General features: G+C 37.9%; 1 protein-coding gene across 2 annotated transcripts in view; it reads left to right on the forward strand.

Moving 5' to 3' along the window:
- The first annotated feature begins 253 nt into the window (after positions 1-253).
- The window catches only part of EIF5B (eukaryotic translation initiation factor 5B), an 86,040-nt gene continuing 62,904 nt past the window's right edge, over positions 254-23,389 (forward strand). For both annotated transcript variants that reach the window (XM_040623573.1, XM_040623574.1), the window contains exon 1: positions 254-490. In XM_040623573.1, the coding sequence (XP_040479507.1) occupies positions 456-490 (35 nt within the window). In that variant the 5' untranslated portion in view covers positions 254-455. The remainder of the gene's footprint in view (positions 491-23,389) is intronic.

The following is a 23,389-nucleotide window of genomic DNA, read 5'->3' on the forward strand; positions in this document are numbered from 1 at the left end:
AGCCCAAGACTTACTTCAACCGGGCTCCAAAACTCCAAGTTTGCGTTCCCCACAGAGATGGAGCTGACAAGGGGAATTTTCAGCATCATTGTCTGTCTCAGGGTTCTAGAACCAGGAGACCCGGCTGTTACCAGCGCGCGGCGGACGCTTGAGGAAAGGGGGCGCTCGGGCTCCCGCCTAGCCGGCGGGTCAACTGGAGACGCTCTACCCGAAGCGCAGCTCTCGATGAGCCGCGCCCTGCGTCCCCACGCCGAGGCGGCGGGGCGATGCGCTTGCGCACTGAGAGCTCACACCATATGTGCCCTGTCCCAGTGCGCGGGTCTGTGGAGAGCCGGGTGCGAGAGGCGGCAGTGCGAGGGGAACCGAGCCGAAAAGAGACGAAAGTCGGCTGGGGGACAGTGGGTCTGTGTGAGACCGAATAGAGGGGCTGGGGCTACGAGCGCCGCTGACACACGATGGGGAAGAAGCAGAAAAACAAGAGCGAAGACAGGTAGCCAGTGACTGGGTCCGCACGGCGGCGTCCGGCGCAGCTCAGTGGTTCGCGTGGGTTCCGCCGGCGTGGGGTGGACCGGGGACGAGGCTCGCGCCCGGCACCACGGGGCACCGGGCCTGGGTCCAGAATGGGCGGCACGGGGCCAAGACCCCAGTTCCGGGCGGGCGCCGTGGGCCTCGGCGGCAGGAGGGTTCTTACAGTCGAGGCTCGGTCCCGCCGCTACCTCTCACCCGGCCTGGAAAGAGGGGCTTCCTGAGTGAGGAGCGGGCAGTGGCTTTGGCGTTCTCTGCCCCACGGAGAGGGACTCGGGTGGCTTCGCTGGGCTGGGGATGGCCTGGCCAGCGTGGCTCCGGCCAGTGTGAGAGTTGTTTTGCGGCGCTATTGGCGAGGGTCAGGGAAGAGTTCTTTCTGTGCCTTTGTACCTGTGAATATTTGAAGAGAGAGGGGAGTTCGAATGTGAGTGTACCTACAACTAGGTTTTTTTTAACTCTGAGCCGCTTAGATGAGTTGGAGTTACAGGGAGGTGTTTAACAGGCAACTCCCTCTCAATTTCATTTAATTTGGTTACAGTTCCCAATTATTTAAGGTCTGGTTGTCCAGACTCCATGCTTTTCGCTTTCCTTCTTCCGGCCTGTCTTTTGGTGATTTCTTTGCTGTTTAGCACCTCCCCTTAAGAAAGGAGGAGGAGGAGACAAAACCAACCAACCAGGGCCTCTCCTTTCTAACCACTTAAAAGACTTTGGGGGGAGGCAGTGTAAGGGTGTATGTAAAGTTACGTACCCCGAGATTTTTGCAACATTTCCGTGTGTCACATTCGATTGAATCCTTTTTACTCTTTTCATTCAAAATTTACTCTCTGGGAGTGAACGTTTGTTATATTTCACCTTTGTATACCCCTCACCAAACTTAGTTCAAATACTAGGGAGAGAGTAAGGTAAATTAAAAACAAAAACCAGGAACAACCATCTCTGATAATTTTTTCTCAAAATGGGTATCAGGTTTTGAAGTTAAAATAAGATTACTAATTATAAATTCCTGGATTGTTTGCTCACCTGACAGCACTGATGAGTGGAATTAAAAGACACCAAGGTGAGTCTTGTATTTCAGCTACAGATCTATTGGAGGAAGTTAATTGGCTTGCAGACTAGAACTTGTTAATCAGACCGGGTAAATGAGAGAAAATAAGCAGACTTCTGGGATATTTAGTGGGACAAAAATTTCTCTGCTTTTGACAGGATGTTTTGACGCATAGGATACATTCTTATGTCACCCGTGTACAAAAAATATAGTATAATAAAGCTTTGTATACTAATTAGCCGGTTTCAACCATGGTTGTCACACAACCATTCCTGTTCTATCCACCTGCTAAGATACTTTAAAGCCATCTCAGTCTTCATGTGTTCATCCTTCAGGTGTATCTGAAAGAGAAATACTTGAGGGAAAAAGCAACTGCAGTTATCAAGCCTAAGAAATATTAAGAAGGATTTCTTAAATATTATTGAGTATCCACTCAGTTTTCTAATTTCATTTTCTTATTTAAAAAAATTTCTCTTTTTTTTTTTGCCTTTGATTTGTTTGGTTCAGGATTGCAGAAGTCCGTTTTAGATTAAAAAAATACATGTATATGTTATTCTTTTGCTTACATCTTTTGCTTTCTGAGCTTTTTATAATGGAATAAAGCTGTTCAGAGGGGAGATACTTCTTGTTTACTTTTAGAAAAAAGAGAGTGTTTCTTACTGATTCATAAAGATTTTTGTGAGTGATATAAAGCAAACACTGGAGCCTGTTAAATTATTGGTCTGGTAGTGTAGAAAGAATGCTACTACTGGTTTTCTACCCCTTCAGACTAATCTGTCTGATATAAGACTAATCTTATATTTTGGCTCATTTTGAAGGGTAAGTGGTAGCAGTGTAATTGAAAAATTTATTTTTTCATATGCCAGTATCAAGTTTGTTTTTTCAAATGCTTCATGGACTCATTTGCTTGAATGCCTTTCAAAAAAGTGTCTTAAAAATCCTTGGGTTTTGCATAGGTCCGCCTTTGGCCTTTTTACTTTGGCATTCCTCATAAGATATTTTGGAGGGATGGAGGACAGGAGATATTTTGGGGGTGGGGAGTGAGGAGGGTAGCAAGAAGTTACACTACTGGTGCATTAGTTTGCTTTGATCTTCTCTATATTTAAATACAGATTTCTTCAAGGATATTTTGCACGTTTGTAAAAGAAACAAAAATATACACTGGGAAGAAAGTCTAGAAAGAGAGAGCCCTATTTTAGGATTAATATTCTTGTTTGTGTAAAATGAGATAATTATCTGGTTTTATTCTCTTGTATAAAGATCCGCACTTTTAAAGATTATACATTCATCCCACCACCCCTTCCCTTTCAAGGTATGAGGCCAGGTAGAACTGGGTGAGAAATGAGCAGCTGCTTATTAGTTATCAATAGATACAGGGAATTGAGTCACTTTTCAGGTTGGAAAGAACAAAAAATCCTTGATGGTTTTAATCCTTACGTATGTTTAATCCTTATTTTAACTTCTCACTCAGTGTTCATTTAAAATTAGGTTTTATTTCATCTGAGTATCTAATTTTATTTGGGTAGCATATGCTTTGTTATATCAGTGACTGACTTTGTTTAAAAACTGAGTTCTCAAATTTTGTTCCATCTTGTGTAATTCTGAGAATGAGATTTTGAATATCTTATATTCAGCAAGTTTTCCTGCCTTTTTTCAGTTGTCTGGAGAAACTCTTGATGAGATAAGGGCTAGGATTCAATATCTGTAGATCATACAAAATATAAGGCCAGTATTTTCATAATTCTCACAGTCATCAGTTTACATAATGGGACCTTATGGGATCTTGTGTGTTCTAGTGATGTCCTACTGTTTCCATTTACACAATATGATTGATGTTCTCTTACTGATGAGTGTAGAGAAAGAGAGGATCTAGGTTATTTAGTTTTTCACAGCCTCCAGTTCTTTATTCTGGTCCCTTTTTTGTTTGATCCCTTAAATGTGGTATTTCTGTTTTTCAGTTTATAAGGAAGTGTCACCGTAATAGGATTAATAGAATACAGAGGGAAGGAAGATAATTATTTCATCTATCTCACCATCAGCTGTCATGGAGGTGGGGATGTCATTCAGGAACTAGAAGGTCTTTGAGGATTCCGTAGAGTTCTAGGGTATGTTCAGCATCAGGTTATTTTTTGCTGTGTTTCTGTATACCAGCAATGAACCGGGATTGTGACTCCACTGTTCTTTGTTTTTGTTTTTTTTTAAAGATATTTTTTATTTATTTGACAGAGAGACAGCCACTTAATGACTGCACTACCTCTTTGTTTTGACTCAGATATTATTCCTGTCATTACTGGCAAATTCCCTGGTTTCTTGGGGCGCCTGGGTAGCGCAGTCGTTAAGTGTCTGCCTTCGGCTCAGGGCGTGATCCCGGCGTTGTGGGATCAAGTCCCACATCGGGCTCCTCCGCTGGGAGTCTGCTTCTTCCTCTCCCACTCCCCTGCTGTGTTCCCTCTCTCGCTCGCTATCTCTCTGTCAAATAAAAAAAAAAAAAAAAAAATTCCCTGGTTTCTTGAGAGTTCTGGCTATCTCTCAGACAGTTGCCTAACCTTTAGATGGTTGCTCTAATGTCAGACATTCATCCTAGTCAGTAAGGTATGATTAGGGTACCAAGGTCCTTTCCCTGTGATAGAAAACATGGTGATCTACTTAAGGAATCTGCCCAAAAGGAGCTCTGACTATAGCAGGTAGTCCAGAGCTTTCAAGAGAGGGAGTCGGCCAAGTGGCAAATAGTCTAGCTCAACAAAGGAATTTATTTCTCATTTGTATATACTTGAATTAATAAAAAACCCTCTATCTGCATATATTAGATCAAAAAAGAAAAAAGATGTATAGTCCAAGAGGTCTCTTGGTTTAGCTTGTTCCTGAACTGATACTTTAGAAAATTAATATGTGGAAGGAAGAGAAGTCCTAGTTTGCCATAAATGAATAAGAAAGCAGGTGATAAACTTTTGTTGTTAGCTTATAGTAACTTTAGCCTTCTGTAGTGGTGATCTCTGGGGAGCTGATGTAGCTCTTTTTGATGTTGTTTGCCCACTAAGTGCACTTTATTTATCTAAGTTTCTTCCATTCTTGCATTTGATCCATAAGGTGAACAAAGCATTGTTTAATAACAGAAGAACCGAGTGTCAGTGGTTAGGTTAGAACAGTGGTTCTCAAACTTTGGTCCTACCACCCCTTTACGCTCTAAACTTACCAAGGAACTAAAAAGGTTTTTATTTTTGTGGGTTATATGGATACTTAACTGTATTACAAATTAAAAGTTCTTAAAATAGTTATTAATTTAAAAATAAAACGGGGGGCTCCTGGCTGGTTCAGTTGGTAGAGCATCCAGCTCTTGATCTTGGGGTTGTAAGTTCAAGCCCCACCTTGGGCAAAAGGTTACTTAAAATTTAAAAAAACTAATAGACACATTACATATTAACATAAGTAGCATTGTTAAGTAATCGTTTACAAAAAATAATGAGAAGACTGATATTAAACAGTTTTGCAAACTGTCTGGCTTAGTAGAAGAGAACTTGATTCTCATCTGTTTGTGCATTCAGTGTTGTAGCAATATCACACATCATATGACCTCTGGAAAACTCCACTGTACAGTTGTGAGAAAATGAGAATGAAAATAGCCTTTTAGTGTTATTTTGGAAATACTTTTGATCTCTTGAATTAGTTTAGACCTCCTGAACAGGTCTTGGGGACTACTTTAAGAACAGCTGATTTAGGGATTCCTAAACTAGATTTGGGCCTTTGTGAGATATTTTCCAAAGCTCTTTGACCATCATTAATGTTTGTCTAACAGATAATAGAAATGTGTAAGAAGGCCTCAAGGACAGCTTAAGACATCTGTGGTCCTGTTCATGCTCTTGATATTTTACCCACTTAAGATTTTCTTTTTTAATGTAATAGGTGAATTTGTCAAGTTCTATTAAAAATCTTTTGGGATTGGTTTTAATTGGGAGTCCCATTAAGTTTTTAGAATATTTAGATGACAAGTATACTTGTCATCTTTGTGATATTGAATCATCTCATTCAAGAAATTGCTTAATCACTTAAGTGCTAAGTGTTCTAGGTGCTCAAAATAAGTGGTAAACAAATCACTAATAGGACATGCTTCTCTATTTGGTTAATTGTATATCAGTAAAATTTTTTTTCTTTTGAGTCTTTAGAATATTTCTTGTTTGGCTTATTCCTAGGTATCGTATACTTTGGTTGCTATTAAAATATAGTAGTTTTTCTTTTTTGCTTAATAAGAAAACTTTTAAGGTGGTTATCTGTGTCTGACCAACTTAGTGAACTCTTATTAGAATAGGTGTGTAAAGGGTGAGGATGTGATTGGGTTATTAGTTTGTGATAATAGGTAAATAGTAAAGGGGGAGAATAGGGAGAAAATTAAAGACATTACGGCAGCATTCAGATGTTTTAGTTAGTGACACCCAAATGACTCCTTTTTGTCACCCTTTCTAATTTATGCCCTGTGACAGATATGAACTGTTGAGAAATTATAGTCCAAAATATACATGTATTTTGAACCCTTATTAAATAGTATTGAAGTAATCACAGTAGCACAGCTAGTCCTAGCAGTAACCACCGTATTTATGTAATTTTAATGAAAGTACTTGATATAGAACCAATAACCATGTTATAATTAGTTTGAGAATCTGGAAGGAAGGGGAAAGTAGAGAGACTTAAGAATTATTATATAATATATAGAAGAGGGAAGTGGGATTTAACACAATAAAGTGGTTGAGGTTTAGAACCTCTCAGCTCTTAAGCCAGATCCAACTCTAGAACCCTGTGGCTTTTCACTCTGGTATACTAGTTGATTTAAGAAATGTTGATATTCCAAAATATAGATTTTGGAAAAGATTAATATCTGCATAGAATCTTTATTGATGAAAGAACTATTAAAGATTAAAAGCTCAAAAAAAGAGGGAGAATAGAAAAATGACAGCCATTGTCTGTAGGTCAATCAGTGCCAAAATTTCTTTTTTTTTTTTTTTAAGATTTTATTTATTTATTTGACAGAGAGAGAGACAGCCAGCGAGAGAGGGAACACAAGCAGGGGGAGTGGGAGAGGAAGAAGCAGGCTCATAGCGGAGGAGCCTGATGTGGGGCTCAATCCCAGAACGCCGGGATCACGCCCTGAGCCGAACGCAGATGCTTAACGACTGCGCCACGCAGGCGCCCCAGTGCCAAAATTTCTTTAAAGAATTTGCCCCCTTAACCAATTTAATTATGTAACTGCTTATCTTGTCTGTATGTTTAAAGTGAAAGCAATGACAATTTAATGTTTCAGTCCTTCCCATCAGACACAGTATATAACATTTCAGATATGTTCTTTCAGAGGAATCTCTGTTTTCCACCAGGAAGTAGTTATTTTTTAGAATAATTGGTTTTCAGTCCTCCTTTTGGTGATAGAAGTATACTTTCCACTGAAATATAAAATATTTATTTGGCTTTTCTGTTTCTGAAACTTTATTCAAACCATAAAGCTTGGATAACAGTCTGTAAAAATACAATTGAGTACTGTTTTAACTCAAATTTATGTCATTAGGTTTCAGGTACTGGAGTTTTGGTGAAGTATGACTGATGATACTGTAGTTGGCATTTCTTCTAAGTCTAGAATCATGTTCTAAGATTTAATTATATGAATATACTACATTTTATTTACCCATTCATCAGTTGATGGATGTTGGGGTTGTTCTTTTTGAATCATACTGCTGTTATGAATATACATACTGTTATGAATCATACTGCTATAAAAATACCTGTACAAGTTTTTGTGTGGACATATGTTTTCAGTTCTGGGGTTTATACCTAGGAGTGAAATTGGTGGGTCATAGGTAACTCTGTGTTTAACTTCTTCAGAAACTGTCAGGCAGTTTAACTTTTTTCAGGAACTGCCAAAACTGCTGCTCCGTTTTACATTCCAATCAACAATGTATTAGAATTCCAATTTTTCCACATCTTCATCAACCCTTATCATCTGACTTTTTGATTTATAGCCATTCTAGTGGGTGTGAAGTGGTGTCTTCCTGGGATTTTAGTTTGCATTCCAAGGTGGCATAAGATGTTGAGTATGTTCTCGTGTGCTTATTGGATGCTTGTATATCTTGTTTGGAGAACTGGCTATTCATATCCTTTGCTTATTTTTAAATTGACTTCTTTATTCTTGAGGAATATGAGTTCTTTCTATATTTTAGATACAAATCCTTTATCGGATATTATTTGCAAATATTTTGTGCCATTCTGTGGGTTATTTTCTCCCTTAGGAGGTGGTGGTTCGTTCATTTTTTTTTTTTTTTTTTTTTAAGATTTTAAGTAATCTCTACACCCAATGTGGGGCTCAAACTCAAAACCCTGAGATCAGGAGTTTGCATGCTCTACTGACAGAGCCAGCCAGGTGCCCCTGTCTTTCCACTTTTTTGATGGTGTCCTTTGTAGCACAAAAGTTTCTAATTATGATTTATCTGTTTTTTCTTTGGTTGCAGTGCTTTTGGTGTCAGGTCTAAGAAACTGTCAACAAATTCAAAGTCATGAAGATGACTTAATGTTAAATATTAATGTTTGTGTGCAGGTATTTTTCTTTCTAGTAGCTTTGTAGTTTTAGTTCTTACAGTTAGATGATTGAGCTATTTTGAGTTACTTTTTGTTTGTAATGTGAGATAGGGATCCAACTTTATTTTTTGCATGTGGATATCCAGTCGTCCCAGCACTGCTTGTTAAAAAGGCTTTTCTTTCTAATTCCTTGTCAAAATCAATTGGCCATATGTGTAAGGGTTTATTTCTGGACTCTCAATATTGTTCCATAGATCTTTGTGTGTTTATGGCAGTACCACACTGTCGTGATTGCTGTATTTTTGTAGTAAGTTTACAAATTTGAAAGTATGATTTTTCTAACTTGTTTTTCAGATGGTTTTGGCTATTCTGTGTCCCTTATATTTCCATACAGATGTTAGGAATCACTTTCAATTTCTGCAACAAAAAAGAAGGCAAGTTGGGATTTTGATTGGGATTGCATTTCACTGTAGGTCAATTTTGGGAGTATTGCCAATATTATGCCTTCTGATCCATGAATGCGGGATGTCTTTCCACTTATTAGGTCTTCTGTTTCAGTGATATATATATATTTTTTAACGGTTTAGAGTACAATGTTTGCATTCTTTTAAAAGATTATTCCTAAGCTTTTAATTCTTTTTTACGCTATTGCAAGTGGAATTAGTTTAAGTTCATTTTCAGATTGTTCATTACTAGTGCATAGTTTAAATACGATTGATTTTTGTATATTGATCTTCTATCCTGCAATCGTAGTGAACTCATTTATTAGCTCTAATGGTCGTGTGTGTGTGTGTGTGTGTGTGTGTGTGTATTCTATGGAAATGATCATGTCATCTGCAAGTTCAGATAGTTTCTGCCTTTTCCAGTCTAAATGTCTTTTGCTTCTTTGTCTTTTTAAAAGCTCTGGTTAGATTGTGCAGTACAATGTTGACTAGAAGTGGGGGAGAGTAGACATTCTTGTCTTGTTTCTTAAGGGGAAAAAGCTTTCAGTATTTACCCATTAGGTATGATGTTAACTATGTTTCGCCCAGATGCCCTTTTACCAGGTTGAGGAATTTCCATTCTATTCCTAGGTAGAGTGTTTTTACCATGAAGAAGTGTTAGATTTTGTTAAATGCCATTTCTTCATCTTCTGAGATCATTTGGTTTTGTCTTTTTTTCTGTTTACATATGTTGTATGTTGAATCAACCTTGCTATCCTGGGATAGATTCCAGTTAGTCATGGTGTGTAATTCTTTTTATGTTTTTGGATTTGGTTCCCTAGTGATTTGTTGAGCATTCCATTTTTTCCCTTTTAAACTTCCTATGTAGCTGTTTTGGTTTGACTTTTGGTAAACAGTGTAACATTGAATTTTTATAATAGGACTTGATACCCTGTGTTTAAGGGTTTAAAGTCACTTATATTGCTTGTATTAATTTTATATTTGACCTTACCTCGGCCATCTGTTTTGTTTTCATTTGTACCAATTCTGCCATGCTTTATTTCTATTTTCTTCCTTTTATCCGGGGTTAGAATTTATACATGCTATTCTTATTTTTTTATGTGGTTAGATTTGAAATTTTACCTTGCATGTAAAAAGTCAGTATTTAATGCTCCATAAAATAGTACAAGGACAGTCATACAACTGTCCAGTATTTTCATTTTATTTCATAATCCTTCACTCCAGGTCAGTGACCTTTTACTTAAAGTTAGATTCTACTTAAATGCCAGACTGAACCTAGAAAAAAACAGGCACGTGTATTTTCGGTTTTCAAGAATTTAATTTGCTCTAAAGTCAAAATAATGAAAAGTGATTTCTTCTTTTAGGCATATTAATAGCTAAAAAAGTCTTAAAGAATGAAATGTTGGGAAGGCATTACCTTCCCAGACTCCAGAAATTATGAGACAAAGTAGTAGGTTCCTGATTCATTCCAAAGTTTACTTTCTGTTCATGCAAACTTGTAATATTTTTAAATATAGAAATTGAACTTTTTAATATAAAAATTTCAAGCACACAGAAAAGTTGAAGGAATAGTATAATGAACCCCCAAATACTCATCACCTAGATTTAATCATTATGAGTATTTTGTCCCCATTTTTGTTATATGTACTTATTTTATAAATACCTTGACATTTTCTCCCTAAACGTGTTTTTATACAACGACAGTGCTCTTATCCCACCTAGTGCAATTAACACAAATATTCTAATATTTAATATTCAGTCCATATGTCACAGTGGCTTTTCAGTGTGTTCAAATCAGGTTGCAGACAAGGTTCACACTACATTTCATTGTGGTGTAGCTTATAGTTTTTAAAATTCACACTTTCATTATAGGTATCTGGCTAAAATTATTTTTTTCTATGTAAATTTTTCCTCCCTGCTCTCACTCTGAATTTAGAGTGATCAAAATTTGGTTCTCAGCCTCTTGGTAATATGAGGGGAGAATTATTAGACTTATAAGTTGTAACTGCATTCTTTGCTGTTTGGTTTAAGAACAAAATTGTTTTGCAAGCCTACAAACTTACTACTACTGAATGATGAATAAAGTGTTAAGTTGTATTAACTTGCTCTTATTGATATGAAATATGTAATCTTGTGAAATTTTTTTTTGAGGTGAAGTTTACATAACATAAAATTAACTATTTTAAATATGTAATTTTGTGGCATTTAATACATTCACAATGTTGTGCAGTCTCTTCCCTAGTTCCAAAACATTTTATCTCCTTCAAAGGAGATCCTGTACCCATTAAGCAGTCACTCCCCATTTCCCCATTCTCTGAGTCCCTGGCAACCACTAATCCATTTTATGTCTTTTGATTGACCTTTTCTAGTTATTTCATATAATGGAATCACACCATGTATGACCCTTTTTTAAAAAAAGATGTATTTGAGAGAAAGGGAGAGCGTTTGAAAAAAGGGGGAAGGGCAGAGGGAGAGAGAGAATCCTAAGCAGACTCCCTGATAACCCCAGAGCTCCACATGGGGTCTGATCTCATGACCCCGAGATCATGACCTGAGCCAAAACCAAGAGTCAGATGCTTAACTGACTAAACCACCCGAGCACCCCCATGTATGACCCTTTTATGTCTGGATTCTTTGACTTAGCATAATGTTTTGGAGGTTCTTCCATGTTGTTAAATGTATCAGTACTTCATTTTGTTTTTATAGCTGAATAATATTCCATAGTGTGTATGTATGCCACATAATGTTCATCCATTTATCCAGTGATGGACATTTCGATTTTTTCCACCTTTTGGCTACTGTGAAAAGTACTGCTATGAATATTTGTGTACAGGTATTGGAATCCCTGTTTTCAGTTTTCTTGAGTATATATCTAGGCATGGAATTGGTTGGTGGGTCATATGGCAATTCTATGTTTAACTTTCTCAGGAACCACCAGACTTTTTTTTGAGTGTAGTTGACTCACATTATTATGTTAGTTTCAGATATACAGCATAGTGATTGGAGAAGTTTATACGTAATGCTACACTCACCATAAGCATAGCTAGCATCTGTCACCATACATTGCTATTACAATATCATTGACTGTATTCCTTATGCTGTTTTTTATTCCTTTGATTTACTCATTCCATAACTGGAAGCCTGTATCTCCCACTCCCCTTCACCTGTTTTTCCCATCCCTCCATCCCCTCCGCTCTTGGCAGCCATCAGTTTGGTCTTCGTATTTACAGGTCTAATTTTGCTTTTTTATTTTTTTATTCATGTTTTTTTTTTGTTTTATTTTTAGATTCCACATGAATATGATCATGTATTTGTCTTCCTAAATCTGATTTTTTTCTCTTACTGTCATACCCTCTAGGTCCATCCATGTTGTCATAAATAGCAAGATCTCGTCCTTTTTTATGACTGCATAATGTTTTATTGTGTATATATATATATATATATATATACACACACACCACATCTTCCTTTTCCATTTGCCTGTCAGTGAACACTTGGATTACTTCCATATGTTGGCTGTGATAATGTTGCAGTAAATATTGGGGTGCATATATCTTTTTGAATTAGTGTTTTAATTTTCTTTGAATAAATAGCCAGTAGTGAAATTACTGGATCATATTGTATTTCTATTTTTGATTTTTTTGAGGACCCTCCGTAAATTGTACCATTTTACTTTTCCTGGGCGCCTGGGTGGTTCAGTCAGTTAAACATCTGCCTTTGGGGGCGCCTGGGTGGGTCAGTTGTTAAGCGTCTGCCTTCGGCTCAGGGCGTGATCCCGAAGTTCTGGGATCGAGCCCCACGTCAGGCTCTTCCGCTGGGAGCCTGCTTCTTCCTCTCCCATTCCTCCTGCTTGTGTTCCCTCTCTCACTGGCTGTCTCTATCTCTGTCAAATAAATAAATAAATAAATAAATAAATAATCTGCCTTTGGCTTAGGTCGTGGTCCTAGGGTCTTGGGATCAAGGCCTTGCTGAGCAGGGAGACTGCTTCTCCCTCTCCCACTCCCCCTGCTTGTGCTCTCTGTCTCTGTCAAATAAGTAAATAATAATTAAAAAAAAAAGTCCAATTTCTTTTACAAGTAGCTGGCCAGGTTTCCCAGGACGATTTAATGAATAGACTGTCTTTTCCACATTGTATATTCTTGCCTCCTTTGTCATAGATTAATTGACCATATAAGTGTTGGTTTATTTCTGGGCTCTCTGTTCCATTCCGTTGATCTATGTCTGTTTCTGTGCCAGTATAATACTGTTTTGATTACTATATCTTTGTAGCATATCATGAAATCAGGGATTGTGATACCTACAGCTTCCCCCCATTCCCCAAGCTTGCTTTGGCTATTTGGAGTCTTTTGTGGTTCCATATAAATTTTAGTATTATTCTAGTTTTGTGAAAAATGTTGTTGGAAGAATCAACAAACATTTTACAGTGGTTGCAACATTTTACATTTCTACCAGCAGTGTAAAGGGTTGTAATTTCTTTATGTCTTTGCTGGTGCTTTTTTTTTTTTTTTCAAGATTTTATTTATTTATTTGACAGAGAGACAGCCAGCAAGAGAGGGAACACAAGCAGGGGGAGTGGGAGAGGAAGAAGCAGGCTCCCAGTGGAGCAGGGAGCCCGATGTGGGGCTCGATCCCAGGACCTGGGATTGGGCCCTGAGCTGAAGGCAGACGCTTAATGACTGAGCCACCCAGGTGCCCCCCATTGTAGTTTTGATTTGCATTTCCCTGGTTACTATTGATGAACATCTTTTTTTTTTTTTTTTTTATGTGTTCACTAGCGATTTGTATGTCTTGTTTGGACAAATTCTATGTCAGTCCTTTACTCATTTTTAAGTTGTATTTTTAAGGTTGAGTTTTAAGAATTCTTTGTCTCTTCTGGTTACTTTTCTCAGATACATGATTTGTACATATTTTCCTCCATTATATGGATTGTTATTCATTGTGTTGATAGTGTCCTTTTTACCAAAAAATTAATTTGGTGAAGTCTAACTTTCCTTTTTTTTTTTTTTTTTTAAGTCATGTTGCTTGTACTTTTGCTATGGTACCTAAGAGTCTCTTGCCAAGTCCAAGGTCATGATGATTCACCTGTATGTTTTCTTGTTAAGAATTCTATTGTTTTAGCTCTGACATTTAGGCCTTTAACCCATTTTGAGTCCATTTTTGTATATGAGGCGAGTTAGGGGTTTAATTTCTTTTATATGTGAATATCTAGTTCTAGTACCATTTGTTGAAGAGACTGTTGCTTTCACTATTAATTGGTGTTGGCACTGCTGTCAAGTCCATTGACCATGGATGAATGGATTTATTTCTGGAATTTTTATTCCTTTGGTCTTGTTGAGCCTTATGCCAGTACCAACTTGTTTTGATTACAGTAGTGTAAATTTTCTTAAAGGAAAAATTTCAAACACATAGAAAAGTAGAATAGTTTAAGGAACCCACATGTGTCCATCACTCAGCTTCAAATATTACAGATTGATGGATGATTTTGTTTCATCTATATTCTACCTACTCTTTTCTTTCCTCATTTTTTAAAAAAGATTTTATTATTTTAGAGAGTGCGCGTGTGCATGCACCTGAGTAGGGGGAGAGGCAGAGGGAGAGGGACAACCAAACTCTGTGCTGAGCGTTGGTCTCCATCCCACAATCCTGAGCTCATAACCTGAGTTGAAATCAAGAGTCGATGCTTAACCAACTGAGCCACCTTCACCCCTTTCCGCATCATTTTGAAACAACCTCAGACATTTGCATATATTTCAGGAGATTACCTAATCAGTTATAAGAAAGATTTTACATCTTAAATTTTAAATAGTGGTGCATTTCCATTCATTTGGAAAATTCTCATAGAGTCTTTGTTCAGGTAAATGAAATGTCATTGCACTTTTCTCTCAGTGGGAGTTTTTAACTGAATTTGTTTCAGAAAATTCAACTTGGAGGTTCTGTCATCAAAATTCAGTAGTTGTTGCAGTGGTAGCACGGTTTTTATTAAGCTGCTGTGATGAACCTGCCTTCCCGATTGTATGAAAGTTGTAGTTGCCATTCCAGAATACAGTTTTTCTTTATTTAATACTATTAAGAATGTGTTACATTTCCTGGTCATTGTTAGTTGTAGAAGGTAGGGAGGTGAATTGGGAAAAAAAGAAGGAGTTTTCTCAAAGAATCTTACATTTTAATACAGCAAATAGGCTTATGTACAGATAATACCGTGAGGAGATACAGAGAGAATGTGAAGTTTAGTTAAACTAGGGGAGTGCCACCCTTCAGATTGCAAATTTGCCTCCCCAAATTATTATGTATATGATTTTCAAATTCCTTTCTAATTAAAACTGCCCTCAGAGCAGGCCAGATTGGAGGGAACAGGAGCGTGCTGTATATTTTGTCTTGAGTACCAGGGTCAATGACAAAGAACATCCAAGATCTTCATTTGCTTCTCAGTTGCCTAATAATTCTGTAGACAGGTGCAGCCAGACCATTTTACTGATGGTGTTGTTCGGCAAGTTGGTTATTGAGAAGTACCCTCTCCTAGTAGTATTTCCCTGCGTAAAAATTTTGTTAATATCTATTTGGTTATGCTGGGTACTAACTAGAGTATATAAGGTGGAAATAATACTTGTAACAGTGTTTAAAGGGACAGACTTACTTGTACAGAACACAAAGACTACAAGTTCACTTTATTTATTTGAGAGAGAGAGTGAGAGAGCACGCGCACAAGCAGGGGGAGTGGCAGAGGGAGAAAGCGGGCTCCCTGCTGAGCAGGGAGCCCGATATGGGCGCTCGATCCCAGGACCCCGGATCGTGACCTGAGCTGAACGCAGATGCTCAACCGACTGCGCCACCCAGGCGCCTGCAAGTTCACTTTCAGTGTGCCGAATGTGCTCAATTTGAGCAATTATTTTAGATCATAAATTGTCTCCTTTCTTAAGATACTGATTCAGAATATTGGCCTAAATTATCAATGATATCTATATATATCTACAGGCATAATAGTAGGGATAAACTTGTATTTCTTATGCAAGTATGAGACCCAAAATACTCATATCAAATAGTAAGAGCTATAATATTTTTTAAGTTCAGATTTGCTGCTTTGACATGAAAGATGATACCGTTGTGTTGTTTATTCTAAAGCAGTGCTTCTCAAACTTTAATGTGCGTGTGATTTCACTTGTGGATCTTGTTAAAAAGGAGATTTTGATCCATTAAGTCCGGGGTGAGACCTGAAATTTTGCATTTCTAAGAAGGGTATATTGATGCTGTTTATCCCGGAGTATTTCTTTGAGTAGTAGATCTAAGTTGACCATTCTATTGTGAATATATTGCCTCCTATAATGGCCTTTTTTGAGTTTAGCAAGGGCTCAATTTTTCTAATGAGTTTTTCAGTTTGAACTGATGATTTTAAGCTTTGTATTATAGCACTTTCTGTTGGCAAAATGTTTACATATTAAGTCTGCTCCTGATCTTTTTCATCAAAGTTTATCAAGTGGAGGTTTGTAAACAAAAGCTTGGATTGATATTCTGTGAGAGTACAGAATGATAAGTTGGCCATCCCTATGGTTCGTGGCATGTTTATCTTAAATCTTTATTATCAAATTGAAATTAAAGACAGATCAAACAAGTTACTGGAGAGAAAATTTCGACTTCTGAAATCACCCACAACCATGGATCCCAATCCTCATCTGCACCCCCCTCACCCCTATTGAGGGTATTCACTCCAGTTTGAAAAAAATGCCTTGGACTGATTTTATAGTTAGACACATTGGAATCGATAATATGTATGAACTTAGATTATGTGTATTTGGGGGTCTGCAAGATGATGTTTGTGCTTGTTCTTGTGCTGTCACTTTAACACATCAGGTGTTTAGATAGTGATGAATTAGGCTGAATTTTGTGGAAGCTAGTAAGATACCTTCTGTTTGCATTGCATTGTACAATGAAGGCAGCAGTATGGTTTCATATACCTTTTAAAGGTGTCAAAACTTAGTTCAGAAGGAAATTATCAGCTGGCAGGGCTTTATTTTTTTTCTTCCCCAAGGTATGAATAGGTAGCTCTGAATTAATGGGTTGTAGTATATAGGATAGAACTCCATTGAGGGAGTAGAGAGTGAGTGCTTTCGGGAGTTGCTGGTTGTGCCAATGATGGAAGCTAGTGAGGAGCAATGATTATTGGGCTTTTCCTTCTTTTGTTTTGTTTTTCCTCTGCATATGTAACTGTTGATGATCAAGGAGTGCTGGGTAAGAAGAGATGGAGACTGGAGAAATTCTAAAAGGCATCCCATGGATAGGTCAGAACTGGGTTTCTCTGCTTCCCTTACTGCTACTAGCACTGGTAGGATAGAGTTAGGAGTAAAGAATGGGATTCCTCCTTCTGCTTTTACTCTTGTTATTGTTAAGAGTTGGGGAGATGAGGGGCACCTGGATGGTTTAGTCGGTTAAGCGTCGGGCTCTTGATTTTGGCCCAGGGCCCTGGGATCAAGCCCTGAGTTGGGTTCCATGCTCATTGCATAGTTTGCTTCAAATTCTCCCTCCTCCCAGCCTCTCCACCCCAGCCCCCGCTCATGCCCTCTCTCTCTCTCAAATAGATAAATAAAATCTTAAATGCTCTTGATTTTGGCCTCAGGGCCCTGGGATCAAGCCCTGAGTTGGGTTCCATGCTCATTGCATAGTTTGCTTCAAATTCTCCCTCCTCCCAGCCTCTCCCCCCCAGTCCCCGCTCATGCCCTCTCTCTCTCTCAAATAAATAAATAAAATCTTAAATGCGTTGGGGAGATGATCAGAAACTGAAGTAAAGTGAAAAGGGGTAGCAACAGGGTTATGTGTGACTGTTCCTTCTCTCAGCATTTCCCTCAGTGCTTTGAGATTATGGTTAATTTACAGTTTTCAACTTGGGGGCGAGTAGAGAGGAAGGAGTGTTGTGTTTGGGATTTTATCTCTTTCTATTGATGTGCTTTCCATTTCTATAGGCCTTGGTATTGATTAGAAAGAGAAAGAATATATAGGTGCTCCAATTATTTTTGCATTGTAACAAGTCATTCCAAATTTAGTGGCTTAAAATAATAAAAATCATTATCTCCTCGTTCTGAGGATTGACCAGACTCTGTTAGGTGGGTCTCACTTGGGCTCTCTCGGGTGGTTGCAGATAAATGGTAGCTGTGAGGGAGTCCTCTTAAAACCTTCCTCACTTGGCACTTCACTCATTTCTGGTGGATGATGATAGTAGCTCTTGGTTGGGACTTCAGCTGGAACATCTATTTTTGATCTCTGTGTAGTCTGGACATCCTCATTAGCTTGGCAGTGAATATCTCAAAAGTCAGGAAGTAGATACTGCCAGGAAAAGGCATGGGCCCAGGAACTATAGCATCATTTCTGCCATAGTCTATTGATCATTCACACAGCCCCATGTTAAAGTGAAGGTGACAGACCTCCATCTCTCTGTCCAAGAAATTTTGAACCAGATTGTAAAACATCCATAGTGGGTAGAGAGGCACTGGAGAAGAGGGGTCGGTAGGAGAAAGTCTTAGGAAGCTTGAAGATTATGAATTGTGGAATAGTTTGGTAAGAGTTGCATTTTCTATATTCTTGTCTAACTTTACATTAGGCTTTTCAGTGGAAAATGCCTGTCATTATTAAATTTGCCAAATTTGGACTTGAGATTTGCACATACGATTAATTTTCCTTTTACTTTTTTTCAGTGAACTTCTTTTGGGTAGTGTTTTGTGTCTTTAAGAGGCTTTATTATATTGATCTCAAAATGTAGTATGTTTTACTTTTATATTTGATTTTTATTCCAAAAAGTTAAATACCAAAGTTGAGTATATGCCTGCATACACAGATAATAAAGAAATAGCATGTTTTAAAATATTTATTTATTTTAGAGAAAGGGAGAAAGAGAGTGAGTGAGCACCAGCAAGAGGGGCAGAGGGAGAAGGAGATAGAATCTCAAGCAGATTCTGTGCTGAGCGCAGAGCCCAGTGCCAGGATCCATCTCAGAACCCTGAGATCATGATCCTAAGATCATGACCTGAGCTAGTTTAACTGCCTGAGACACCCAGGCTCCCCAAGAAATACCATGATTTTAAAAGATTCCTTTATAGTAATATCATTTTATTTACACATTAATCACATTAATGGAAATTAAGGTATTAGAAAATATTATAGATTTGTTCTTACTTTTCATAACTTATAAAAATTGGTAAATGATATATATTTATATTAGGTTCATGTGCTTTTAACCATAACTGTTTAAACTGATAAACGCACTCTGTACCTTCTTCTTTTTTTTTTTTTTTTTAAAGATTTTATTTATTTATTCGGCAGAGATAGAGACAGTCAGCGAGGGAGGGAACACAAGCAGGGGGAGTGGGAGAGGAAGAAGCAGGCTCATAGCAGAGGAGCCTGATGTGGGGCTCGATCCCATAACGCCGGGATCACGCCCTGAGCCGAAGGCAGACGCTTAACCGCTGTGCCACCCAGGCGCCCCCGCACTCTGTAACTTCTCAACTGTTTTTATAGCATTACTAGAAATTAAAATTAACACTTCTTTTGAGGTGTAGTTGGCATAAGATTCACAAATTTCAAGGGTGCAGTTGATAAGTTTTGATAAATGTATACAGTTGTGCATTCTTTGCCACAGTCATGATGTAGAATATTTCCATTAGCCCAGAAAGTTCCTTTATGACCCTTGTAGGCATTATTTTTTCCCTAGAACTGGCTTTTGGCCAGAAATCACTGTAGTTTTTTGGTTTTGTTTTATTTATTTTTTCTTTCTTTCTTTTTTCCTTTCTTTTCTTTCTTGCCATAGTTTTCCCTTTTCCAGAAATTCATAAAAGTAGAATCCGAGTATATAGCTTTTATTGGCTGGCTGAGTTTCACTTAACATAATACTTCTGAGATTATCCATGTTGGTATATGTCACATTAATTCTTTTGTCATTGAGTAGTAGTGCAGTATGTGGATAGATGACAATTTGTTTATAAATTATCTGGTAGATGGATATTTGGATTATTTCCAGCTTCTTATGATTGTGAATAAAGCTGCTATAAATATTTGAGTACAAGTCTTTGTGTGGACATATGTTTTCATTTCTCTTAGGTAAATACCTAGGAGTGGGATTGCTGGGTCATATGGTAAGTGTGTATATTCAACTTTAAGACACTGCCAAACTGTCTCTTCCAAAGTGGCTGTGCCATTTTTACATTCCCTCTAGGGATGTGTTCCAGTTGCTCCACATCTTCTCTCAACACTAGGTATTTTCAGTCTTTTTTTAGTCGTGTTAGTGGCTGTGTAGTGGCATCTCATTGTGGCTTTAATTTACATTTTCTTATGTTAGTGATGTTGACCATCTTGTTATGTGTTCATTTGCCATTCTTGAATCTCATTTGGTTAAGTGTTTATTCAAATCATTCACTCATTTAAAAAATTACATTGTTTAATGTTGGATTGTAGGAGTTTTTTTAATATACTACAGACAAATCCTTCATCAGGTATATGCTTTGCAAAAAATTTTTTTTCTTAATCTGGCTTGCCTTTTTCTTTGACACTGGCTGTTCAAATGAAACTTTTAAGATAATTGTAGATTCACATGCAGTTGTAAAAAAATAACACAGAGAGGTCTTTATACCTTTTACCAGTTTCCCCACTATGGTAACATCTTCCAAAACTATACAGTACCACAACTTGGATATTGACAATGATACAATTCATTGACCGTATTCAGATTGCTCAGTTTCATTTGTGTTTATGTTTAGTGCTATATAGTATTATTACCTGTGTAGATTTGTGTATTCACTACCATAGTCAAAGTACCAAACATCACTGGATCCCTCATGTTGTTCATGTGTAACCGTATTCATCTCCTTCTTGTGCACCTCCCCTTCCTTGCCTATCCCTAACTGCTGGTAACCTTGAATCTGTTCCACGTTTGTAAAATTTTTTCTTCTCAAAATGTTGTATAAATGGAATCGTGTATGTATGTATGTAACCTTTGGGGAATGGCTTCTCTCCAGTCAGCCTAATTCTCTTGTAATTAATCCAAGTTGTTGCACGTATTGATAGTACTTTACATTTTATTACTTAATAGTATTTCATGGAATGGGGATGAATCGCAGTTTATTTAATCATTCACCCATTAAAGGACATGTGGGTTGTTTTTGGTTTTTTGCTATTGCAAATGAAGCCGCTACAAACACTTATGTACAAGTTTCTGCATGAGATAAATTTTCATTGCTCAGGGATAAATGTGCAAGAGTGCAGTTGCTGGGTCATATGGTAAGTACATTTTTAGTTTTACAAGAACATGACAATTTTTCAGAGTAGCTATATACCAGTTTACATTTCTACCAGCAATGTGTGCATGATTCAGATCCCGTACATCCTCACCAAGATTGGTTAGTATCACTACTTTTTGTCAGGAGGGCATTCTGATTGGTGTGTAGTGATATTCTGTTGTGACTTCATTTCCTAAATGCCTAATGATGTGGAACATCCTTTATTTGCTATATGTAAATGCTCTGCAGTGAAGTGTCTTTTCATGAATTTGTCCATTTTCTAATTTACATTATTGGAATTTTTACTGTTGAGTTTTTAGAGTTATCTATATATTTTAGATACTAGTCCTTTTCTAGAATGTGGCTCGCAAATATTTTCTCCCTCTCTGTGGCTTGTTTTCTCATTCTCTTCAGATGGTCTTTTGCATAACCAAAGTTTTTGATTTTGATGAAGTCCAGTTTATTTTGGCAGTCTTAAAAACTGCTTAGTGCTAGATTCCAAAGATTTTGTTTTGTTTTGTTTTGTTTCCCCCTAAAAGTTACACTTTTGTATTTTACATTTAGGTCTGTCATATATCTTGAATTCATTTTTGTATAAGTAATGAGATTGGAGTTCAATTTTTTTTTGAGTAGGTGTTCATTTGCTCCAGCATCATTTGTTGGAAAGGGTATTGTTCCTTCTTCAATTGCTTTTTCCAACTTTTTCAGAAATCAGTTGGCCATACTTCTGTGGGGGCTAATTTGAGATTCCTTCTTCTGTTCTGTTGACATTTGTGTCTGTATGTCTGCCAGAACCACAGTCTTGGTTATTCTAGTGATATATTTAGTTTCAAAATCAGCTGAAGTTATTTTATATTTTAGTCATTTTCTAAAATGTTTTAGCTCTTCTAATGTTGGGTTTTTTGCATTTTGTTTTGTTTTCCATATGAATTTTAGAGTAGTCTTGTGTATATTGGCTATGTCCCAAAAATCTTGCTGGAATTTTTATTGGAATTGCATAAACTTGAATGTCATTTTGGGGGAGAATTGATATCTTACTGTGTTGAATCTCCTAGTTCATGAACGTGGTATATCTCTCCGTTATAGTAAGGTTGTATTGAATTTCTTTCATCCACATTTTGTAATTTTCAGCATACAAATTCTATACATGTTAGATTTATAGCAAAGTATTTTCTTTGAAGTGATTGTAAATGATTGTCATTTTTCCTTGGACTCCTCTTTGAGAAGATTTCAGCATGTCACTGATACTGACCTTGATCATTTGGCTGTATTTGTCAGGCTTTTACATTGTTAAGTTACCCTTTACTGGAAAGTGATATAGCAGTGGAGCACAAAATCAGAACTTTTAAAAGTGTGCTCTGGTGAGGGATGTCCCTGCCTGAAAGGAGCTCAGGTGGCGATACGGGGAGGAATCCTAGGTGGGACAGTGTGGTCTCAGCATCCCTGGGGGCACAGGAAGACCAGGGTGCATGAGTGTGGCAAAGTTCCCAGGCATCGGAGTAGGGAAGCTGGCTGCAATCAGCAAGCCCAGGAGTGGCTTCTCAGCTCCAGGTTGCCATATACCACGAAATGTGGCCCCATTGGCCAACCACCCATGACCAAGGTCCCAGGGAGAGGCAGAACCGCAGCGAGACACCACCCACCCACCCAGGAGTGCCACAGGTGTGCACCGCAGGAGTCTGCAGAGTTTGGAGACTTGAAACAGGGTCAGGTGCCTAATATAGAAACGCTCGGTCATAGGCTGGGTGAGCACAGAGTGCGGACAGAGTCCAGGGAGACAGGAGTGATTGACTGTTTTTCCCTGAGGGCACACTGAGGAATGGGGCCCAGAGCTCTCGGCTGTGGGGCTGGAGATAAGGAGGCTGTCATTTTCATTCTCAAAAAGTGGCACAGAAAGCCTTCAGGGAACAAAAGCCCCATGGAACACTCTGGAGCTGCTTGCTTTGCCTGGCCTCCTGGCAAGGGTGGTGCAATTCTGCCCTGGGCAAAGCCACCTGAGAATCAGGGACTGCAACGGTCCCTCCCTCCAGAAGATCAGCAAGAACGTCCAGCTAAGAGGAAGTTTACGGATCACAGAGAACTGCAAAACTCCAGCACTAGGGGAAATTAGTATATAGAATTCATGGTTTTCCCCCCCATGATTCTTTAGTCTTTCAAGTTTAACTTTTTCCTCTTTCCTTTTTCAACCAGTTTCTTATTTTATCAACTCTTTTTTAAAAATCTTTCTTAATTTTCATTTTTACAATTACATTCTATCCTTTCATTGTATTTAATTTTATTTTTGTATGTATATAAGTTTTTCTTTCTTTACAATTTTGGAATGCAGTTTCTTCTAACAAACAGACCAAAATACACCCAGAATCTGGTGTATGGCTTGGTTCTCTTCACCTGTCTGGTCATATTCTCTTTTTTTCTTTTTCATCTTTTGTTTGTCTTGTTTAACTTTCTTTTCTTTTTTTTTTTTTTTTAAGATTTTATTTATTTGACAGAAAGAGAGGCAGCCAGCGAGAGAGGGAACACAAGCAGGGGGAGCAGGGGGAGTGGGAGAGGAAGAGGCAGGCTCCCAGCAG

Source organism: Ursus maritimus, unplaced genomic scaffold (genome assembly GCF_017311325.1).
Source record: "Ursus maritimus isolate PB19 unplaced genomic scaffold, ASM1731132v1 scaffold_6, whole genome shotgun sequence".
In the NCBI taxonomy this organism is placed as follows: domain Eukaryota; kingdom Metazoa; phylum Chordata; class Mammalia; order Carnivora; family Ursidae; genus Ursus; species Ursus maritimus.